This window comes from Blennius ocellaris (genome assembly GCF_963422515.1).
Source record: "Blennius ocellaris genome assembly, chromosome: 15".
NCBI classification, from domain to species: domain Eukaryota; kingdom Metazoa; phylum Chordata; class Actinopteri; order Blenniiformes; family Blenniidae; genus Blennius; species Blennius ocellaris.
Genome location: NC_137664.1, coordinates 19,953,768 through 19,972,690, shown reverse-complemented (window position 1 = coordinate 19,972,690; position 18,923 = coordinate 19,953,768). Strand labels below are relative to the sequence as shown.

Here is an 18,923-nt window from a genome sequence, read left to right as displayed (position 1 = left end):
CACACGAGGAAATTACGTTGGCTACATAGAACATATTTTAGATATTAACATAAAAATAATGAATAATTGAAGCTCATATTTCACTAACCTGCTGGTATTTAATTCATTTATGTTCAGACAGTGGAAATAAAAGTTTGTTGAATTCAAACCAAATGAATAATAAATTTACACCGAATAGGAAACAATCTGCCTCTTTGTAAGTTGGTTGTTTATTCAAGGTTCAGAAAAAAAAATCTGCTGGCATTTTGTAAGATCCAAAAACAATTAAAATTTTAGCTAGTAATAATAGCTTCAATGAGTCGCAGTTAAAATCCAATAAAGGTCTGCAAGGTGAGGAGCAGAACTGGAGTAGAGTTGACCTCCATTGTTGTCGTGGAAGATGTTTCTCTTCTTCACGTCCTTTGACACTTTCGTAGTAATGTTAGTATGACAGTGATTTCGGAAACTCACAAGATAGTGAAATTGTAGAGAAAATGAAAATGGATGTCACTAAAACACAAAAAAATGAAAATGGAGGTCACTAAAACACAAAAAAATGAAAATGGAGGTCACTAAAACACAAAAAAAAAGGCCAACTTGACCAAAACTTTCAAATGTACATATATTTTTCCTCAAAAGCCTCATAGTTCATCCTTATTGTGAAGCGTATTCGGTTTTTAAAGCTCACCCTGTTATTTGCTTCTCTCTCTGCAGTCGTCTACATCTGCGGCCCCCTGGAGACGTTCCTGAACATCATGAAGCTGTTCCAAAGTGAGATTCAGGACCCTGAAAACTACGCCATCTTCTATCTGGACGTGTTTGCCGAGAGCTTAACGGACCGCAAGCCGTGGCAGAACCCGGAGTCCGACTGGGCCGACCCCATCCAGGTCTTCAAGGTATCACAACGCAGAGCACGTTTTGGGACAAAAACTGTCATCATCTCATCTGTGGATTAATTGCTGAGCCAACAGGAAATTAATCTTTTTAATAATACAGGAATATTTTTCGGGGAAAATGTTGGAAAGTGATCTGACCCTGCCTTCGAGAAACGAGTGAATGAATCTCCATTTTTTTTTTTTTTTAGTTCTTCCTGGTCCAAACATTGACATGCTTTGGTTTGTTTGGACAAAACAAGACATTTCTTCTGGATTTCAGGCTTTGGGAAGGATTTGTTTCCGTGATTAATTCACATTCTGAAGACCGCACACATAATAAATCCAACAAAAAGATGATGGATCGATAAAGAAAGTAATCATTAACGTGTTCTGCCCATTGGCACTAATGTAAGACCTCCACTCGGCGCGGGGAGACGAGGCCTGTGACCAGGCGCTCTCCAAGCACCATTAACCATTAAAGTCGTCCATTGACTTGTGTAAATATTAGCCAAAGCGTTGGCGCCCGAAAGTAAAAGCAGGTGAAGCTTTTACGGTAATGACAGACGGGTATAAGAAAAGCTTCCACACGCGGCCCGATGAGCTTTCTGCCAATGGGCGCACAAATTGAGTCTCCCAAAGGACGCGAGCCGCCCCCAGCCCGACTCCCTTGGCCACTTAAGGGGGGGGGGGGGGGGGGGGGGGGGGGGAATTCTTGCATGACATTAACGGACGAGGGATGTGTTTTCACAGGAAGCCATTTAGCCCCGCGAATTAGAGGAATAAGAGCGCAGGCACAGATGTGTCGCTCCGCTAATTCATCTTCCTAAATGTCAGAGTCGTTTCACTTAATTCTCTTAATCCACAGTTTTGAAGGAGCGGGGCTTTAGGAATGTGAATGTGGCATAACATTAAAGTGATTGTAATGATTTTTGCCTAAAGTGTTTAAAACACAGTCGGACCTTAAGCACAGCGTTCTTGTTCTTTGCATTTGTTCGACGCATCTGTAATCATGTGTGGATGTTACAAAAAGTGTCTCTCAATATTCAATCAAAACATAAGGAAGTTTTTTTTTCTTCATTATGTAAATATGCACTGAAAGCTCTGTCTGTTTGTGTGCAAATCAATACATCTTCAAGCCATCTTCTTACAGACACTATTTAAAAAAAAAAAAAATGTTGTTGTTCCCGTCTTTCATAACTTATTTGGATTAACGTGGTTCAGCTAATTTTTCCAAACGTACTTTCAACAAATTTCCCCCTAAATGTATTCATGAATTCTCAGTATTCATCCTCATGTATGTGGAAGTTCACATAAAATAGGATGAAATGGTGCCTTTTGCATTAAAGGTAAAATATGGTAATAGTTTAACACGACAATGGTTGAAGCTCTTGCTTGAAACACAATGCTAATGGCGAGCTTTGTTCGATTAAAGAAGATAAGATCAGGTGGCTGAGCGCCGTGGCAAAGCGTTGGATAATACCAGTAGATGGCGGTAATGCAACTTTGAGGATGCAAACTGCCGTTAAACCCCAAAAAAGAAGAAGGTACGATTAGATATTCCCTTTATCAATCTGCGACCAACATAAACTAAATAACCGATAGAAATGCAGAATGAAATGATGTACTGATCAGCGTCACACTGGCGCTAAACCCACAATGGCAAAACACATAAAAAAAAATAAAAGCATGTGGGATATAAATAAAAGCTTTGATGATTATATTTCTCTCCAAACACATGGAATGCCACACGTGTGAAGGCTCCGTTCATCGTGAATACGCCTTTTAATTGTTGTGCAATCACGTCGAGCCATACAGGCTACGGTTTGGTTTGTGTTTTCATCGTGCAATCTGCACACGGCAAACTTCATATTGTGTCCAAAGATTTTTAGATTCATGTCGTACATTGTGGCGAGCTGTCAACTGATAAGATTGTTAAAATCACAGTGTGTCGCGGGCCCCAAAGAATTATGGACCGGGAGTCATGACAGTCTGGATCAGGGGTCGGCAACCCGCGGCTCCGGAGCCGCATGCGGCTCTTTAGTCCCTCCACTGCGGCTCCTTGAGCCTCCGTCCTACTGCAGTTCATCCCGGAGGGACGTAAGGAGGCAAAGCCACCCAGAGCGCAGTCCCGCTACAAAGAGTGGTCAAATGTAGGCGGGTCGTGAACGACGCAGTGATGTATCGTCATTACAACAATAATGGCATGAAGAACGGAGAATTGCGGCTGCAGGTCATGACAGCGGCTCAACTGGTATCTGAAGCCGGGAGCTTCCTGTACCTTTCACAGGAAAACTGCTGCACTGCGGACCGCCGGCAGCTCCAGGAGGTTCATTATAGACTTGTTGAGAGTGACGGAACATTCTAGTGAATTACAAAACAACTACAGGACATTGAAAGCCACACCACTCACACTCATGGTTCTAACAATCCCAGATCTCCCACATATATCTTCCATTTTAATAATGTGTAGCGATAAAGGAGCCGGTAGCTGCAATGCATCATGGGAGTTTCTGTTTGTCGTGTTTTCAATATAATTATTGGGGGTTATATTAGGTTTGTAGTGTCGGTAATAATTGTGTTGTGTTGTGTTTTGTTGCTTCGTTCATGTACTTATATTTATTAGTTGTAAGTTGGCAACCAGCAGTGAAGAAGGTTTTGTGTGTCGTGTCGTCCTGGCATGGTCCGCCCGTGGGAGTGTCCAAATAAAATGCGTGCGGCTCTTTGGGTGTCGTGAGCAGAGCGAGACAGGTCCAATTGGCTCTTTGAGCATTTAAGGTTGCTGACCCCTGGTCTGGATGTTCTTATTGTCCATCTACTGAGCATGTGCAGAACAATTATTTACTAAGGCCGTGGTGAGCATGTGCAGTAAAAAAAAACCAAAACAATCAAATCTCACAGAATTTAAACCACATTTTCACACGGTTTGGTTTATAACCAATGGCTGTGGTGGCAAATTCCTGCAAAAATCCACAGACATTAATGAGATCCCTGCAGCCAGCTCGCCAATTGGCTGGAGTCTTAAAATGATGGTTGATTGTATTCAATATGCATGTTGAGACGGTTTGTTAGTCACTATACTGTGGCAATAGCACCTGAGATTTTGTTTTTGAATGCTACTTTTCAATTTGCTGGCAGGAAATCATCTAAAGCAAACCTTTGGGACTGCGCCATGTTCACTGTTGTGAAGCTTTTCATCTTCTTGTCGAAACAGAGGAGCGAGGACAGCGGTGGCTGCTGAGTTGTCAGAGGAACGTCTCCCTCTCTATCGGATGTACTTGTAGTGATAAAGACGGTTAAAACAGACAAAGGATTTATTTGAAGATGCAACATTAACACTCTACTGACTGGATCTATTTCCATTTTATGGCTGTAGAATTGTTCAGAAATGTGCACAGCTCATTTTTCGACTATTCATTTCGTCTTTGTCATCTTGTCTGTGATAATCTGTCATTTTCTAGTGGCAATTGTCTTGTTTTTGAATGTTCTTCATCTCATCAACAGTCTGGAGGCTTTAGTTATCATAAGTATGTCTGACAAATCCTGACGGCAGCTTAGAAATACGAAGAGTTAAATGACTAGCTGAGGGCACGCTAATGAACGAGTATTAAACAGCCTTGATATTAAACGCAGTATGTGAACGCTAACTGCTGTTAAACAAGGTTCCGGCCCTCATGTTTCTCATCACAGTGGCGTTTATTTGTCTGCGGGCCACAGAAGGGCTCATTATGGTAACACGCCTCCTACTTGTGGCAGTTTTGGTCTGGGTTCCAATAATAGCTGCTGTAATTCGAACAACGGCTTGTCGTTTGGCCAAATGAGACCTCAGATATTACGAACGCCTGGCTAGAAAAGCCAGGAACGTGTTTGTGTGATTGCGACCACATCAACATCGCAGAGGGCAGCCGAGGTAAATGTTTGCGCTGAAACGTCTGGCTGCATGTTTGATTGGGTCGTAGGTCCGTGTCAGTGTTTGTGGAGCTGCAGCCGTTTGGAAAAACAACAGACTGTCAGCTCGTCGGTGCACAGTCTTCATCAATTCCCTGAAAAAAACATTGTTCATTCAATTTTAATTGAATCAGACGTTGAGGTGATTTAAAATAAGTAGCTTTAAATGTCAACTTAAATGTTAATTTATTTGGTCCGTTGGGAGATCAGTCTTGTTTACATGGACACTGAACAAAATGATCAGACGGGCTTGTAGCTTTATATTTCACAGGAATATCAGGGAGTGGATCCAGAGGTTTCTAATCTGAGATGTAAGACCCCTTGAAAGGGGGCACCGGCTCAGAGATTGTGAAAAAAATGATTTGATCCGTCAAAGAAAACCCTCAAATAAAGTGCTTGCTGCTTATATTTGAATGCCTCTGTATGTTTGTGTGAGTGAACCAGTGTTTTGGCTTCACTGTGACGTTTAACCAAAGCTTGAAGAAGCCTTTCTGCGTGTTCGTGACATATTCATGTGAAAATGCAAAAGTCCTGTTGGAGTTTCAATCATTTATTACAGAGAATCAAGTTAAAATGAATAATCAAACCAATTACAATGCAGTGGATCGGATTCAAACACCGTTATAGTTCTACCAGGCTCAGTGAGGTGCAGCCCACAGAATTAGAGACGCACACCCAGACTGCATCATTACAGACATTTAAATCCTCTTCCTTCACTTCAGACGGCTGTTTCTTCACTCTCTCCACTTCCAGACCCTGTTGCAATAGCTTTGTTTGCTGTACTTTTGTCGATCTGTTCAAAAGGTCGTCGTCTGGTTTAGTGATCATTAACTGTCACAGACAGTTCTTTCACCTCTGAGCCCTTTGATGGATTTAACATTTCTCCTCACACTTCTACCTCAGGCTAACAAGGAATCTTTAATGGAGTACTTTCTGAAGACTTGTGTTGGGGATCTGTTGAGAAGTAAATGTCCACCTGCCATAATTAGCTTTAAGGTACTATAGGTTTGATGTGGAAACAATCCTCACTGCCTTTTCACTGCTCACATTTATAGTTTTTTTTCACACAAGGCGTCAATGACAAGTCCTAAATCCAAAGAGCTGAGCTAAAGTGGAGCAGTATGACTGTTTACATCCCATCAGACCGCCATCAATACATTACAAACACAGTCTTTTAAGGCTCTGGTTAGTTATTGACACAGACGAGGTTTGAAAAAAAAGAAAAAAAAAGAGCAAAGTGCTTTCTTTTCATCTAAATCAGTGTCATTGAGAATTTCCTTCACGATGTTGTTTGGACAACTAATGCAGAACCTGAAGCTGCATGTCTTGTTTTAAAGCAGTGAGCTTCCTGTGACGGACGAGCCATTGTAGAAAGACGATCCTTCAGTTCAAACGCTATTAGTTTGCTCAGTTTGCTCTGTGATCTTGAATGATGTATTGTTTCTGAATGATCACTTGACTATTTTCCTCTTTGAATAATGAATGTAATTCAATCGAGTTGCATCTGCTTTCATCGTTTTACACAGGGAGTGTCAGGGTGTAGGGTGAGGTCCCCTTTAAGAGTGGGCGGGCCAAGGTCTGGGCTGTCAGCACCTCACCTGTGGCCACTTCTGGTAATCACCCTGCCCTATATATGTCCTGTCTGTGTGTTTGTTCAGTGTTGGTTTGTTTGTTAGCGATGTCCCGTCCGTCCGGTCCAGTACTAGTCTTCCATGTCTCGTCTGTCCTGTCCAGTCGTTGGAGTCAAGTCTGCTGTGCTCCTCACGTCAAGGAGCAACCTGTGAATCATCGGTCTGTGCTGTCATTATAATAAAAGACTTGATTGAACCCAGCCTGCCTCCAGAGTCCTGCACTTGGGTCCTGTCCGTATCCGTGACAGAGAGCTCCAATCGTCCCGATAAAATTCCCGGATTGAAAAGTTTTCTCTTTGTTTTAGTGTTTCTGTCAGGGTAGTTTTTGTATTTCTTTGTTTTTGTTTCAGTGGCTGCCCTTTGTACGTTCCCCCTCAATTTCCCCTCTTCTGTTTTCACTTATTTCCATCTGCTGCTGTTCTGTAGCTGCCTCTTCTCCTCGTGGCTCTGCCTCTCCTCCTGAGCTCCCGCCTCCCACCTCACCTGCTCCCGACCCCCTGATCACCCTCACCTGCTCTCACTTTCCTCTGTTCCTCCACCTCCCGCCCTCCTCCACTTTTTGCAACCGACCATCGATTCCCCATTAAGTCTTCTCCCCCGAGCACTTATTTTGGAAAATTGAATTTTTTTTCTCTTCTGTTTTCCCAAAAAACTCTTTGCCCATCGGCCTCGTGGGAGAGAGAATCCCTGCGGATACTAAGATGATGGTCGTTTGGCTGTTTACCGTCAGGGGGTCTCCACAGCGGATCGTCATCTGCATGTTAGACTTCGAGCCATTTCACAGTAGAATGTTCTTCCTAATGCAACGCTCAGTGGGAATCAAATCCAAAGCCCCCACTCTTAAGACCTTGTTTACACCACAACACTTCAAAAGAAAACACATCGTTGTTGCATTTTCGTTTAAGAAAAGTTTCTTGTTTACGCGGCAAAGTTTTCAAAACAATGTCTGTTTACCCGGAAATGGTACAAACGCTGAAAATTATGTAGTTAGAATGTCGGGCCAGTAGTGGGTGCTGTGGTTGTTTAAAAAAAAAAATGAAACCACATACAAAATATGCTATAAACATTAATAATGGCAAGTAAACGTTTTGTTTTCTCCCGTTTCTATGGAGACGGAGTTGGACAGATTTCGGTCTAAAATAAAAATTCTTTGAGATGATCTGTCAGAAACAAAGAGCAACAGAAGAGATTGTGAAAAGATGAGAAGAAAAAGTATGAAAAGGCTCCAGATCAGCCACAAGAATTGTAGATCTCTGCTGAAGCCTGAGCTGATTTCTTAAACCACAACTGTTGCTGGCGGAGGCATCGTCAATGTTCTACATTCAACTTTTAGCATAAACTCCATCTGTCACACGCGCCTGAGAATCATTAAGACCAACGTGCTTCAATCAACAGAGTGTGAGAGTTGTAAAGCTTTTATTTTGTAATTAATAGACAAAAGGGGCGGCTGTGGCTCAGTTGGGAGACGGTTTTGATTCCCCACATGTCCAGATGTTGAAGTTCGTTGAGCAAGACACTGACTCCCCAAACTGCTCCCAATAGATGGACTGAGCGCCGTGCATTGGCGTGTGAACGTGTGTGTGAATAGGTGAATGTGATTAACAGTATAAAAGACTTTTGAAGGGCTGCAGCAGCGGAAAAGTCTCGTTATAAGTGAAATCCATTTGCTATTTACCTTGAAGACAGTTCGGACAAAGCAGGAGGGTGGATGTGTCTATTCATACATTATGAAGTGGTTCGCACTCAGGGCGACAATGTGCGGCCATGTTGAATATCTCACTGCTCCTCTCTGAAGAATTAATGCTGGATCTTTGTCTTTATCTCTTGTCCAGTCTGTGTTCGTCATCACGTACCGGCCTCCTGATAACCCCGAGTACCTGGACTTCCAGAGGAGACTCCACGCCAGAGCTCAGAGGGAATTCGGCGTCCACTTGGAGCCGTCGCTGGTGAGTTACAGAAATCTCAGAGTTCTGCACAGCGTCGACACTCTATTTCATCTTTTATAGGTTCTTCTGTGCTGAGAAATATCCTGCTGCGCCGGGTAATTGTACACTAAATGATGAATGATGTTTACAGTCCTGTTAGCAGTTCATTCTTGCATTAATGCTGCTTTTATCTCAGCCACTCCAGTTTTATAGAAGTACAGTAGCCGTCCTTGTTAAAAAGTAAGTGATTATTATCACAAAGGCGTGTTCGTTGATATTCCACACTTTCTTGAGCCAGAAAACTCATATGACTCCACGACAACAAAGAGCTATGCTTTCAGAATATTGGGAGTTTTTTTTCACAAAGTCCAAGGGTGTCCAACCTTTTTTTTTTTTTTTTTTTTAATGAGGATAAGATTTGATTATCTGAACGTGACTGAGGTCCAACAAGAAAGTTTCTTAATGTCTGAGGACATGTCTTTTTTTTTTGAGGTAGCATTAGGTGTGCAAAAATCTCATCTTTTAAATAAAATACATATTTAACGTGAGGCACAGATCAACGGCTGTGACTGGTCCACTAATAACATTATTTACAAGTTTAAAAGTCTTGTCGTCCACATGAGTTAAAAAGGTAAAAACAAGTTTTTACATGTGGCCATGGCTGCGTTTGTCAAACCTCTGCTGCGATCGCTTCCTGGTGACAACGATAAATCTTGCAGATGGACTACATCGCTGGCAGCTTCTACGACGGCTTCATCCTCTATGCCATGGCGCTGCAGGAGACGTTGGCGGAGGGAGGAGCCCAGAACGACGGCATTAACATCACGACGAGGACGCAGAACCGCAACTTCTGGGGTGAGCCGACGTCGTGACATGAAGAGCTGACTCACAAGTTCATTATGGGCCTGATGGCTGTAATTATCATTGATAGCGTGTGACGCACGTACAGCGATTTATTACTGGGGATTTGATGTTTAATGTCATTTTGAATGAGAAAGATTTTAATACGCGCATAAAACAAGGACGGACAAAGGAATAGAAAATTAAGTGGAGTGCCTTTTTATTATGTAGATGACTAACTTTATACAGAATATTAGAAAGAAATGTTCAGACATGAGATACACTGTATAGCTCCCAATAGACAGGCAGTGTGCCCCCAAACCCTGTGGGTGGCGTCTGTTGGGAATATGCATAGTTTTAGGCAGCGACGCATCCAGCCGTCATTTGGACGGTCGATTTTTGAAAAAGGCTGCCGAAGAAATACCACACAGCTTGAGGTCTAAATTATGTGTACAATAGGAGCTCAGAAGAGCGCAGTCTGCACTGAGTGGACAAATGGTCGAGCACGGAGAGGTTTTAACTGAGCAGACAGCGTCCTGCAGCATGGGACTCCTCGAAGTTTCCCTTTCACTTTACACCAGGGTGTCAAACATAAGGCCCGTGGGCCAAAGCCAGCCCACAATAGGTTCCAATCCGGCCCAACAAACCATCAAGCAAGGTGGTTATATAGGATTTCTAAAAGTTATTACGGGGGGGGGGGGGGGGGGATTTCACTGTCATTCATCAGAATGTTTCATTAAAATTGACCTGATGTTGAGGTTGCAGTCATTTTTCAGGAGTAATTGCTGCAAAATTATTGACAGTTTGTTCACATACACTGTGCGCCAGAACAAAGCAAAACTTTCAAGTGTAAATTTAAAAGTTATTATAGTAATATTTTACTGTTCCAGCCCACTCAAGATATAACTGGACTGCATGTGGCCCCTGAAGTCAAATTCTATTTAGCATTTATTTTGTATACCTCTTTGTATATATTGGGTACATGTGCACATACGTGTGTTTATATTGCACACATCTTTATATTGGTTCAGTTATGTACTTTTGAGTATGTTTCTTCCATAATAGTATATATATTTTAATAATAATAATATCAATTGGTCCTACAATTTATCATGTCACAATGTAGTATTTAGTACTCCCCAATGCTTTAGAATGCACCATTTAAGGTCCATTTTTTAAAAGGTTTTTAAGGGGAGACCCCCAATTAATGAAGTTTGATCTTTCTTCGTGCGGTCCCCAGCTTTGGAAAAGGGGGGTGATCTTCTATTAGGTGGCGCTCTTCTATTGGGAACTATACAGTGTTTCAAAATAAACATTAAAAAACGAATAAACCCAAGCAAAATAACAGAAATGCGTTTCCTGGGAGATCATCGGGAGAAAACCCTTACATTGAAATCAACAAGTGACCTCGCCTTCAATAAATATGTAAATACAGTGTTTTGCTCCACTCCAGATCACCGAGAGCATCACCCTCCGATAAACACAATGACCTGCTCAGCTGCACGATTTTGGAGAGCACCACTGAGCCCGCAGTGCCATTACCGCACGCCCTTTCAACGCCATAATCACTGTGCTATTGAACAGCTATCACACGGCACTCCAGTTAATAGTCCACTGACGCTTGATGTGGGCGCTCACACACTTCCTTGTTTACTCTGCCGGTTGCCAGGTCTGCTGGAACAGTCGCTGTGAACAATGGGATCCTGTTGCTTCGGCTTTACGGGTTGTTTGGCTCGCGCCGGTGAGAAAAAGAAAACCAAAGAAAACAAGGCCCGCAGTCATGGAAAGCTCATTATTGTAGATTCTCTTACCTGGTTTATTACACGCAGGCACTTTTCAGCTTACAAAAGGTAACTCAGCAAATGTATTTTTCCAACTGTGTCGAGCTCGACCGCAAGTTTGGGGAGCTCTTGTCAGAAGTTAAACCTCCAAATTGTTTCTCGTCAAGCCTATAAAGACTTGGCAGCGCTGTTCTTGGCTATTAGACACTGGACAAAAATTGTTTTTTTCTCCCTTTTTGCATGAGCTGAACTCAAAGAGCTCAGACTTTTTTCTATGCACGAGATTCAGAAAAGACACTGTGTCTCTCAAATATTGTTGACAAATCTGTGTTAGTGAGCACTTCTCAGAGGTGTGCCTGAACCTCGCCACAATAAAAGCCCAAGTCCAGAAGACCTGAGTTTATGTCCATCCTTTCTTTGTGGACTTTGCATCTTTTGCTTTAAATTTTTTTTTTCAAGTAATCCACAAGCTGACACATGCTTGTGGGGTTTATTAGTGACTCTTAATTTTCTGTAGAGTGATGATTTGTTGACATTATGACTAACCGGCGACCGGTCATATGTCTATCTTTTGTACTGTTCAGGTGGCTCAGCTACTAAAATCCATATAAACGCTCAATGTCGAGTTACTCTCTTAGGGCGTGTTCACATTCCTCTGTTCGGTCCGGACCAGAGTTCTCTTCAGGGAAAAACCGTTTCGTTTGGGCGAAGTGAACACACCCTCGAACTCTGAACGGGAGTAAGCAAGAGATCTCTGGTCCACTTCAAAAGCTAGGTCTCCGTTTCTTTACAAACGATCTTTCTAGCGGGCGGGCAATATACAAACAACGCCAACAGCGCAAATGAGAAGAAGAAAACACAGAAAGAAAATGTTGGGAAATATCTTGTGGGCAGACATGGAGTAGTGAGGAAGAAGTAGCGAAGAAGTAGCACTTATTGACATCTGGTCTGAAGAGTGTATACTGTGGTTGTTTATAGCTAATCCATAAAATATGAGCTAACTAGCCTAGCCTCCACGGGCTAAAGCAGCGAGTCTTCTGGATTTGGTCCGGACCGGTCAATGAGCCGTTTCTCTTCTATTTTTCCTCTCTGGTCTGTGTTTGTTTTGTGAAAGGCCCCTTATTGTCTAAATGATAACCAGAAAGTTTTTATTCTCTTGGTCTGTCAAAGGATGAGTCGCAACAAAAACTTTGAATTGGTTCTGTAACAAGCTTTACAACAGTGAAACGCCCGTTCGAAGATGGATGTGAGGCTTCTCAGGTGGCAAAGATTTTAAATGAATAAAGAAGTCAAGAAACACAAAACAAGATCATATTGTTACTGAATTCTGCTGTCGATTGTCAGGATTCTCAATCTTTTGCTCGCGAACTTTGCCAAAACAAACTCAGGAAATTGTCTATGTTCATCTTTGTGTTGAAGTTGGATGAAGGCAGAACAATCCACCTTCTGTCTGCGTTCCATCACATGCTCACTGGAAGCCTTCCTTGTGTTTTCAGGAGTGACGGGACTCGTTTCCACAGACGACAAAAACGCCCGAAATATCGACGTGGACCTGTGGACGATGACCAACCAGGAGACGGGAGAGTACGGGGTGAGTCCAACTTCCTGTTCTTATCCTGTGACATGCGATCATCTTGTGTAGACAAGGTTGATGTCTCTGTGCTTTGAGCAGTCGGGTTCTATCTGAAACAGAGCGTTTTCAAAATGTTCCACCTTGGGAGCTGTTCTCAAAAAGTTGCACTTTCCTTGACACCGTGACACCAAAATACAACATAAGTTTTGCATTTATCACTTGTAGACTTGTAAACGGAGCCTTAGTAGATTTAGAGGATAACATTGAACAAGAATCACGTTCCAAACGAGGAACCCTGAAAAACACTTGACTTTGGGGTAAAAAAAAAGTTTTTGGTTGGGATTTTGTGTCACGAGCAGAAACGACTCCAAGTTGACTCGCGCTACTGTGGGAATCCTGAGAGTGACATTGAAGGAAGATGTTGGATGTAAAGCAGAAGCAGTGATGTGACGAGCTGAAAGAGAGTAAAATCTCTTCCTGATGGAGCTTCGGCGGAGCTCCATCAGTCTCCCGTCATCCCAGCGGCTCTCAGTCCCTCGTTTCCTCTCAAGTCTGCTCACTTAATGGCATCTCATCATGACACAGATCAGCCTCTACGACCATTAATTGAAGTGGAGCGGCCCCAACCCTCCCGTATGAAGATCTGCACTGTCTCAAACCAAAAACCTTAACTGAGACAAAGATGAAGTGGGGGGGGGGGGGTCAAAGGTCAACGGTTGAACTGAACGTGACCTGGCTCTTTGTGGTTCTCACTTTTCAGGTCCACCTGATTGCGTCTTTTCCTACTTTCTGATTCCTTTACATTCCTTTACGTTCGCTGTTTACCGAATATATATTTAGCTTGTTTTTACTAGTTTGTCACTTTTTAATGTTGTTTTCCCAACACATTTTTGCTGCTGTTTTCAGGCGGCCTTTGGTCGGTGTTACAAACACTAACTTTCTTTCCTCATATTTTTTGTAAGTTTAAAACAGTCTTTTGTTTGTTTGTTTCTCCTCATTTCTGACGACTTTGCAGTTTTTAGACTTGCTTTTGTCAGTTGTTGCTATTTTCACTTCATGTATTTGACAGTATTTGTTAGTTTCATACGGTATATTTGCTTTTATCGGCCTTAATTTTCACGTTTTGGCTATTTTCAGTTATTATTGCGAGTTTCACAACGTTTTTTGTTGATTTCAGGTCAAGCCTTTAATAATTTTTATTAGTGTCGGACAATCCTTTATACTTTTATGCTGTTTCTTCTCAGATTTTGAATTTTAGACTACTTTTTTACTGTTTTTGGACCATTTGTGTGGGTTTTTTTGGTCAGTTTCAATCCAAGTATTTGCCCATTGTTTGTTTTCAGTTTTACTTGGTGTTTTTCCTAATTCAGTTTTCCAACAGTTTTTATTGTTTATTTCAGGCCTATTCTTTGCAGTTTTCTTACTCTTTTTTTCTAGTTTATGATAGTTTCAGTCGGTATTTGTCAGTTTCTATTGATTTCAGACTGACCTCTTAAAGATCAGAGGTCAGTCTATCAAGATAGAAAACAGCAAAGGAAGTCTGTTCTAGTTTTAGACTTCCTTTGCTGTTTTCTAACTCACTATGCAAGTTTTGACTATTTTCGTAGTTCCTTTGCTATTTTCCCACATTCCTTTTTTGCTGTTTAAAGATCATGTGTTGAATCATTTCTGCTTGTGTCAGACACTCTTATCTACTTTTAGACCGCTGTCTTTATCAGTTAGTTATTTTCAGTCTCTTAAGTATTGTATTTGCCAATTTATTTTAGTTCCTGTTGTTTCAGTCTGTATTTGTCAGTTTTAGCTGTTTTCAGACTGACGTCTTTAGTTTCAGACGGCATCTTTTCTAACCCTTTTTCTACTGTTTTCGCTAATTTCAGACCTATTCTTTGCAGTTTTCTGACTCTCTTTGTTAATTCATGTTAGTTTCAGTCTGTATTTATCAGTTTCTGTTGATTTCAGACTGAGTTCTTTAGTTTCAGACTGTGTCTTTGCAGTTTTCTTATTGTGTCTGTTAGTTTTCATTAGACACATTTGCACGCATCCGTACTGCGGTTGGTCTGAAGGTCTTGGAAAGGAGGTGCGGTCGGTGTCGCAGCGCTCAAGGACGTTTGTGTTATCAAGAATCCAGTGTTGACTGATCAGATTATTTTCTCTTAATCTTCATATAGAAACAGCTTGAGCCCATGCTGCTGAATGACACCCTGTCTCACACAAGTCAAACAAGTTTGAATGTGATACCGGTAATTTGTCGCTGCATGTTTTTGACTGGAAATTTTTGCTAATATCTTCCTTTTTGCCAAAAGCTACATTTAATACCTTTCATCACATTCCTGTACGGTCTTCTCTCTGCGGACAGACGTTAATGTCGGCTGCAGCCACACCGCTCGGCAGAGACATGAAACCACAAAGTGGTTGCTGAGTATAAAATTGTGATTATTAGTTCTTCAGAGTCCTTTTGATGACTCTTTCAGATTGTTAGCTCTGTTTTTGTTGGGAATGATCTGAAATAAGAAGCAAAGGGCGGGGATAGCATACTCCCATAAATTTAGTCAAGCCCTTCGACTACAGTGTTTTCCCATACAGCCAAATGTTGGGTGCAGAATATGACTCACGGGAAAGAGGCTTTCTGCACAGCAATATGTTGACGTTTCAATAAAATATGACTTCGAGCATTTAAATGTGGAAATCTGTTAATGTGGTGCTAATACCTGTTTTGGAGGTTTCTAATGTTCAACATTTAACATGTGGTTAAACATTTGACAGAGCGGATTTCATGATGCTGTATGTTACCTTATGTTACATTACGTTACGTCACGTCACATCATGTGTTTTAATGATATATCATGTTATGGTATTATTATTTGCCACGAGTACAAGTACTCCGTTAAATATCGGACCCAATACTGTTATCAGTATCGCTGCAGCCAAACTCTGAAAAGTCATTCTGTGCCTGAGAAACTCCATCTTAAAGAGATCAGGTTTGGTGCGAAGAAATAAAGTGTCGCTGGGTTTGTTTAACCCATTATAGCAGCATGACATTTAATGTCAGACAATATTTTCACGGACCAGACTTTAAGGTGTGGCAGATAAATACAACAAAATAAAATGATATGACCAACACAAAAACAGTGGTATTTTGTATATTTAACAATAAACATGAATCCACTGTGTACTTGTATGTCTTTCTACTTACGTACTTGTATCTTGTTCTTCTGTCTCCCCACTCCTCACTTTTCCCCTTTGCAAAGAAACTTTCCAAAGACGTCTGTTTTTTTCCTCATTTTGCTGCTTGTGGGTTTAATATTAGCGCTATTGTGTCACGTGACCGAGACAAGCGTGAGTCATAGACGGATGTAACGGAGAGAATTTGGTCATTTTTCAAAATAAAACATTTTTCTCGGATAATAAATAAAACGGAAATAATGTAAGTTATTTATTCTTTCTGTGCAACCTGGTACCAAACAACCAGTATAGCAGCCAAAGTATATTTCAAGACATTCAACAAACATCACAAATTTTACAACTTTCACTCATTCAGCAACTTTATCAAATTGCACAAATGTGACATTGTAGGTTTATTGTTTTTGTTTAAATCCAGAACTTGAGGAATTTTAGAACTGTTGCCCATTCTCTATTATTGCGTAACACTACATGACTTAACATTAAACAGCGTAGCGAAGTGTAGCGTAGCACAGCACAGCATAGCATCGCATAGTATAGCATAGCATAGCATAGCATAGCATAGCATAGCATAGCATAACATAACATAACATAACATAACATAACATCATTGCAGAACACAACACAATGCATGTTTATTTCATGACACAGTTTAATGTGACGTCATGTGGTGTCGTCAGTGTGTTATCATGTGAAACACGATGTTTGGGGTTTTTGAATAGTTGTGCAAAAAGTTCAGCATTAAGTTTCAGGTGCTTTGCTCTCAATGTGCTACTCTGATGATTTCTTGTTTTTTTTTCTAACACAGACTTGGCTCTGCCGGCTGTCGCACTGCAGATTTAACTTTAAACATCTTTATGAGGACATGAATATTTCCAGCTGATGTAAAGCTGCTGACACAAAACAATTTCAGGCAATGAAAAACTCATTTCTCCAACAACGATTTCCTCTCATCGCTTTCAGCGCAATCACTCAATTGGAGTTTACAACCGCAGACTTTGCTCATGCTCTTCGTAGAAGCACTTCAGGCCAAAGCGTGGAAATATGCGTGAAGCACAACTATCAACGGGGTATTCTGGGGTTGTGACTTCTTTAATGATAAGATGCATAAAACCTCACATTTCCTTAGCAGTCTGATGAAAGTGTGTGTGTGTGTGTGTGTGTGTGTGTGTGTGTGTGTGTGTGTGTGTGTGTGTGTGTGTGTGTGTGTGTGTGTGTGTGTGTGTGTGTGTGTGTGTGTGTGTGTGTGTGTGTGTGTGTGTGTGTGTGTAGAGTTCTGAAAACAACGCTCGAACTGTCCGAGTGTGTTTTCTCTCTCTCTCTGCGGGGAGGAGAAGTGGGTTAGCTACATTTGACTTCAGTTAGAATTTCAGAGCGCTCCTCGGAGGCTGTCAGCGGGGCTTCCTGCTCTCATTTATCCTCGGCTTTTAATGGTGGATCCACATGGCCGATTGACCCGAGTATCCACTGGCCTGGTTGAAAACATCACAGAGACGGTGTCGGATTTCTCCGACACCGTCTCAGACTATTGAGCGGGCTGTGTTGTCGGCGATGTCTGAACTTTACTGGAAAATACGCAGATATATCTATGGTACTGAAGCGAATATACACATATGTATACTGTTTTGTTTTTTTGTTTTTTTATGGCATGGCTGCTGTACACGACCGGGGGGAACACTCAAAGAGAGAGAGAAGACAGAATATTGAGGGGGGTGGGGGGGGGGTCAACATACAATACCCTTGTTAATGCTACATATATTATTTACAGTTATCACACTGATCCAAACACTTTACAACTGTTGTGAGATTTAACCAGCCTGAGCAGCTCTATCTAGACAGTAACATGATATTCAAGCAGGAATATAAATGAGCAAAGAAGCAACAACAAAAGAAGAACATGATTTTGATAGTTGAACAAATAATGGCAGAAAACAAGAAACATCAGCAGCAAATCTCATTGATGAGGAGTGGAAATGTGTGTGTGTTTGTCCACTGGGTGTGGTTGGAACTATTGTGGGGGGGGTTAAGACCCCCCCCCCCCCCCCCCCCCCCCCCAACCCGGAGGAGCCCACAAGATAACGATAAAGGCTGCAGGGCCCCCAGGCCCCCACCCAAGCCACCAAGACCCCCCAATCCCGGTGGCGAAGCCCGCCACACCCCTGGGGGCACTGAAAGTTGTGTCAATTTCACGTTGGGCCACTAGTCGGTGCTGTTCTTTGTTTTTGTAATGAAACCACACAGACGTGCGCACAGAGAACAATAAGCTATAAACATTAACAACGGGGAGAACACAGACATTCATATGTACAGACGAGCAAGTTGGAGTGTTATTACGTTGACTCAACAATAAAACCACCAAGTCCCAGGAGAACACGGACTGGGAGTCATGACACTGCAATAGCAGCGTTTCCTACAAGGACACAAAGCCCGAGCATTCCCAATATAGTTTTTGCCCGTCGACACGATCAAGGACTCGTAGCATTTTAAAAAGTTCCACCTTAGGAGCTGTTTTTGTTTTCAGTGGCTCAGAGCACCATTGTCGTCAAAACAGACACCCAAAACACAACAAAGGATTTGTGTTTTCACTTGAAGTCGTTTCGTCGTGTGCTGAGGATCTGCCACGAATGCCCTTTGCCACACAACAAAACCATTTCATGTCGTCACAGTGGTTTTCTCCGATCATCCACAAAGGCCAAATAAGAGCCTCAAAATGGGAGTTGTTTTGAGAACAGGTTGCAGAGTGGAGGAATTAGAAAAGGCCGCCTTGGCTTTGCTCTGTGGATGGGCAAGATGCACATGAGCTGAAAACAATGACCCCACCTGTCGACCCGATAACCTCACGACCCTCTCCGCAATGCCACCTAACAACAACAACAACAATGGCGGACTACATGCTCCAGATTGTGCTGCAGAAGCGACTGATGCTATTTGGTTTAATATGGCAATATGTCACATTTCCCCGTTTTTGCAGGCTCTGTGTCTTCTGCTCAGTTTTATGGTGTATTTCTGTGGCAGAGTCACAGATTCACCTAATCACCTGGCTTGCGTCCTCCATTATTGTGTGTAGTTTTCATGGTGCTCTGAGCACTCAGGTATTTCCTGCACCGATGACAAGTCGATCAAAAAAAATTATTTTTAGTTTGTGCGGACAGGGTCTCAGATCTGAAAAACAGACCCCACCGAGCCGTCTTCAG

General features: G+C 42.0%; 1 protein-coding gene across 1 annotated transcript in view; it reads left to right on the top strand.

Annotated features, from left to right (window-relative positions):
- Positions 1-18,923, top strand: part of npr2 (natriuretic peptide receptor 2) — an 82,623-nt gene that overhangs the window by 16,536 nt on the left and 47,164 nt on the right. Inside the window, exons 2-5 of the mRNA XM_080510271.1 lie at positions 694-875; positions 8,263-8,376; positions 9,075-9,210; positions 12,473-12,567. Coding sequence (XP_080366397.1) covers positions 694-875; positions 8,263-8,376; positions 9,075-9,210; positions 12,473-12,567 — 527 coding nt within the window. The remainder of the gene's footprint in view (positions 1-693; positions 876-8,262; positions 8,377-9,074; positions 9,211-12,472; positions 12,568-18,923) is intronic.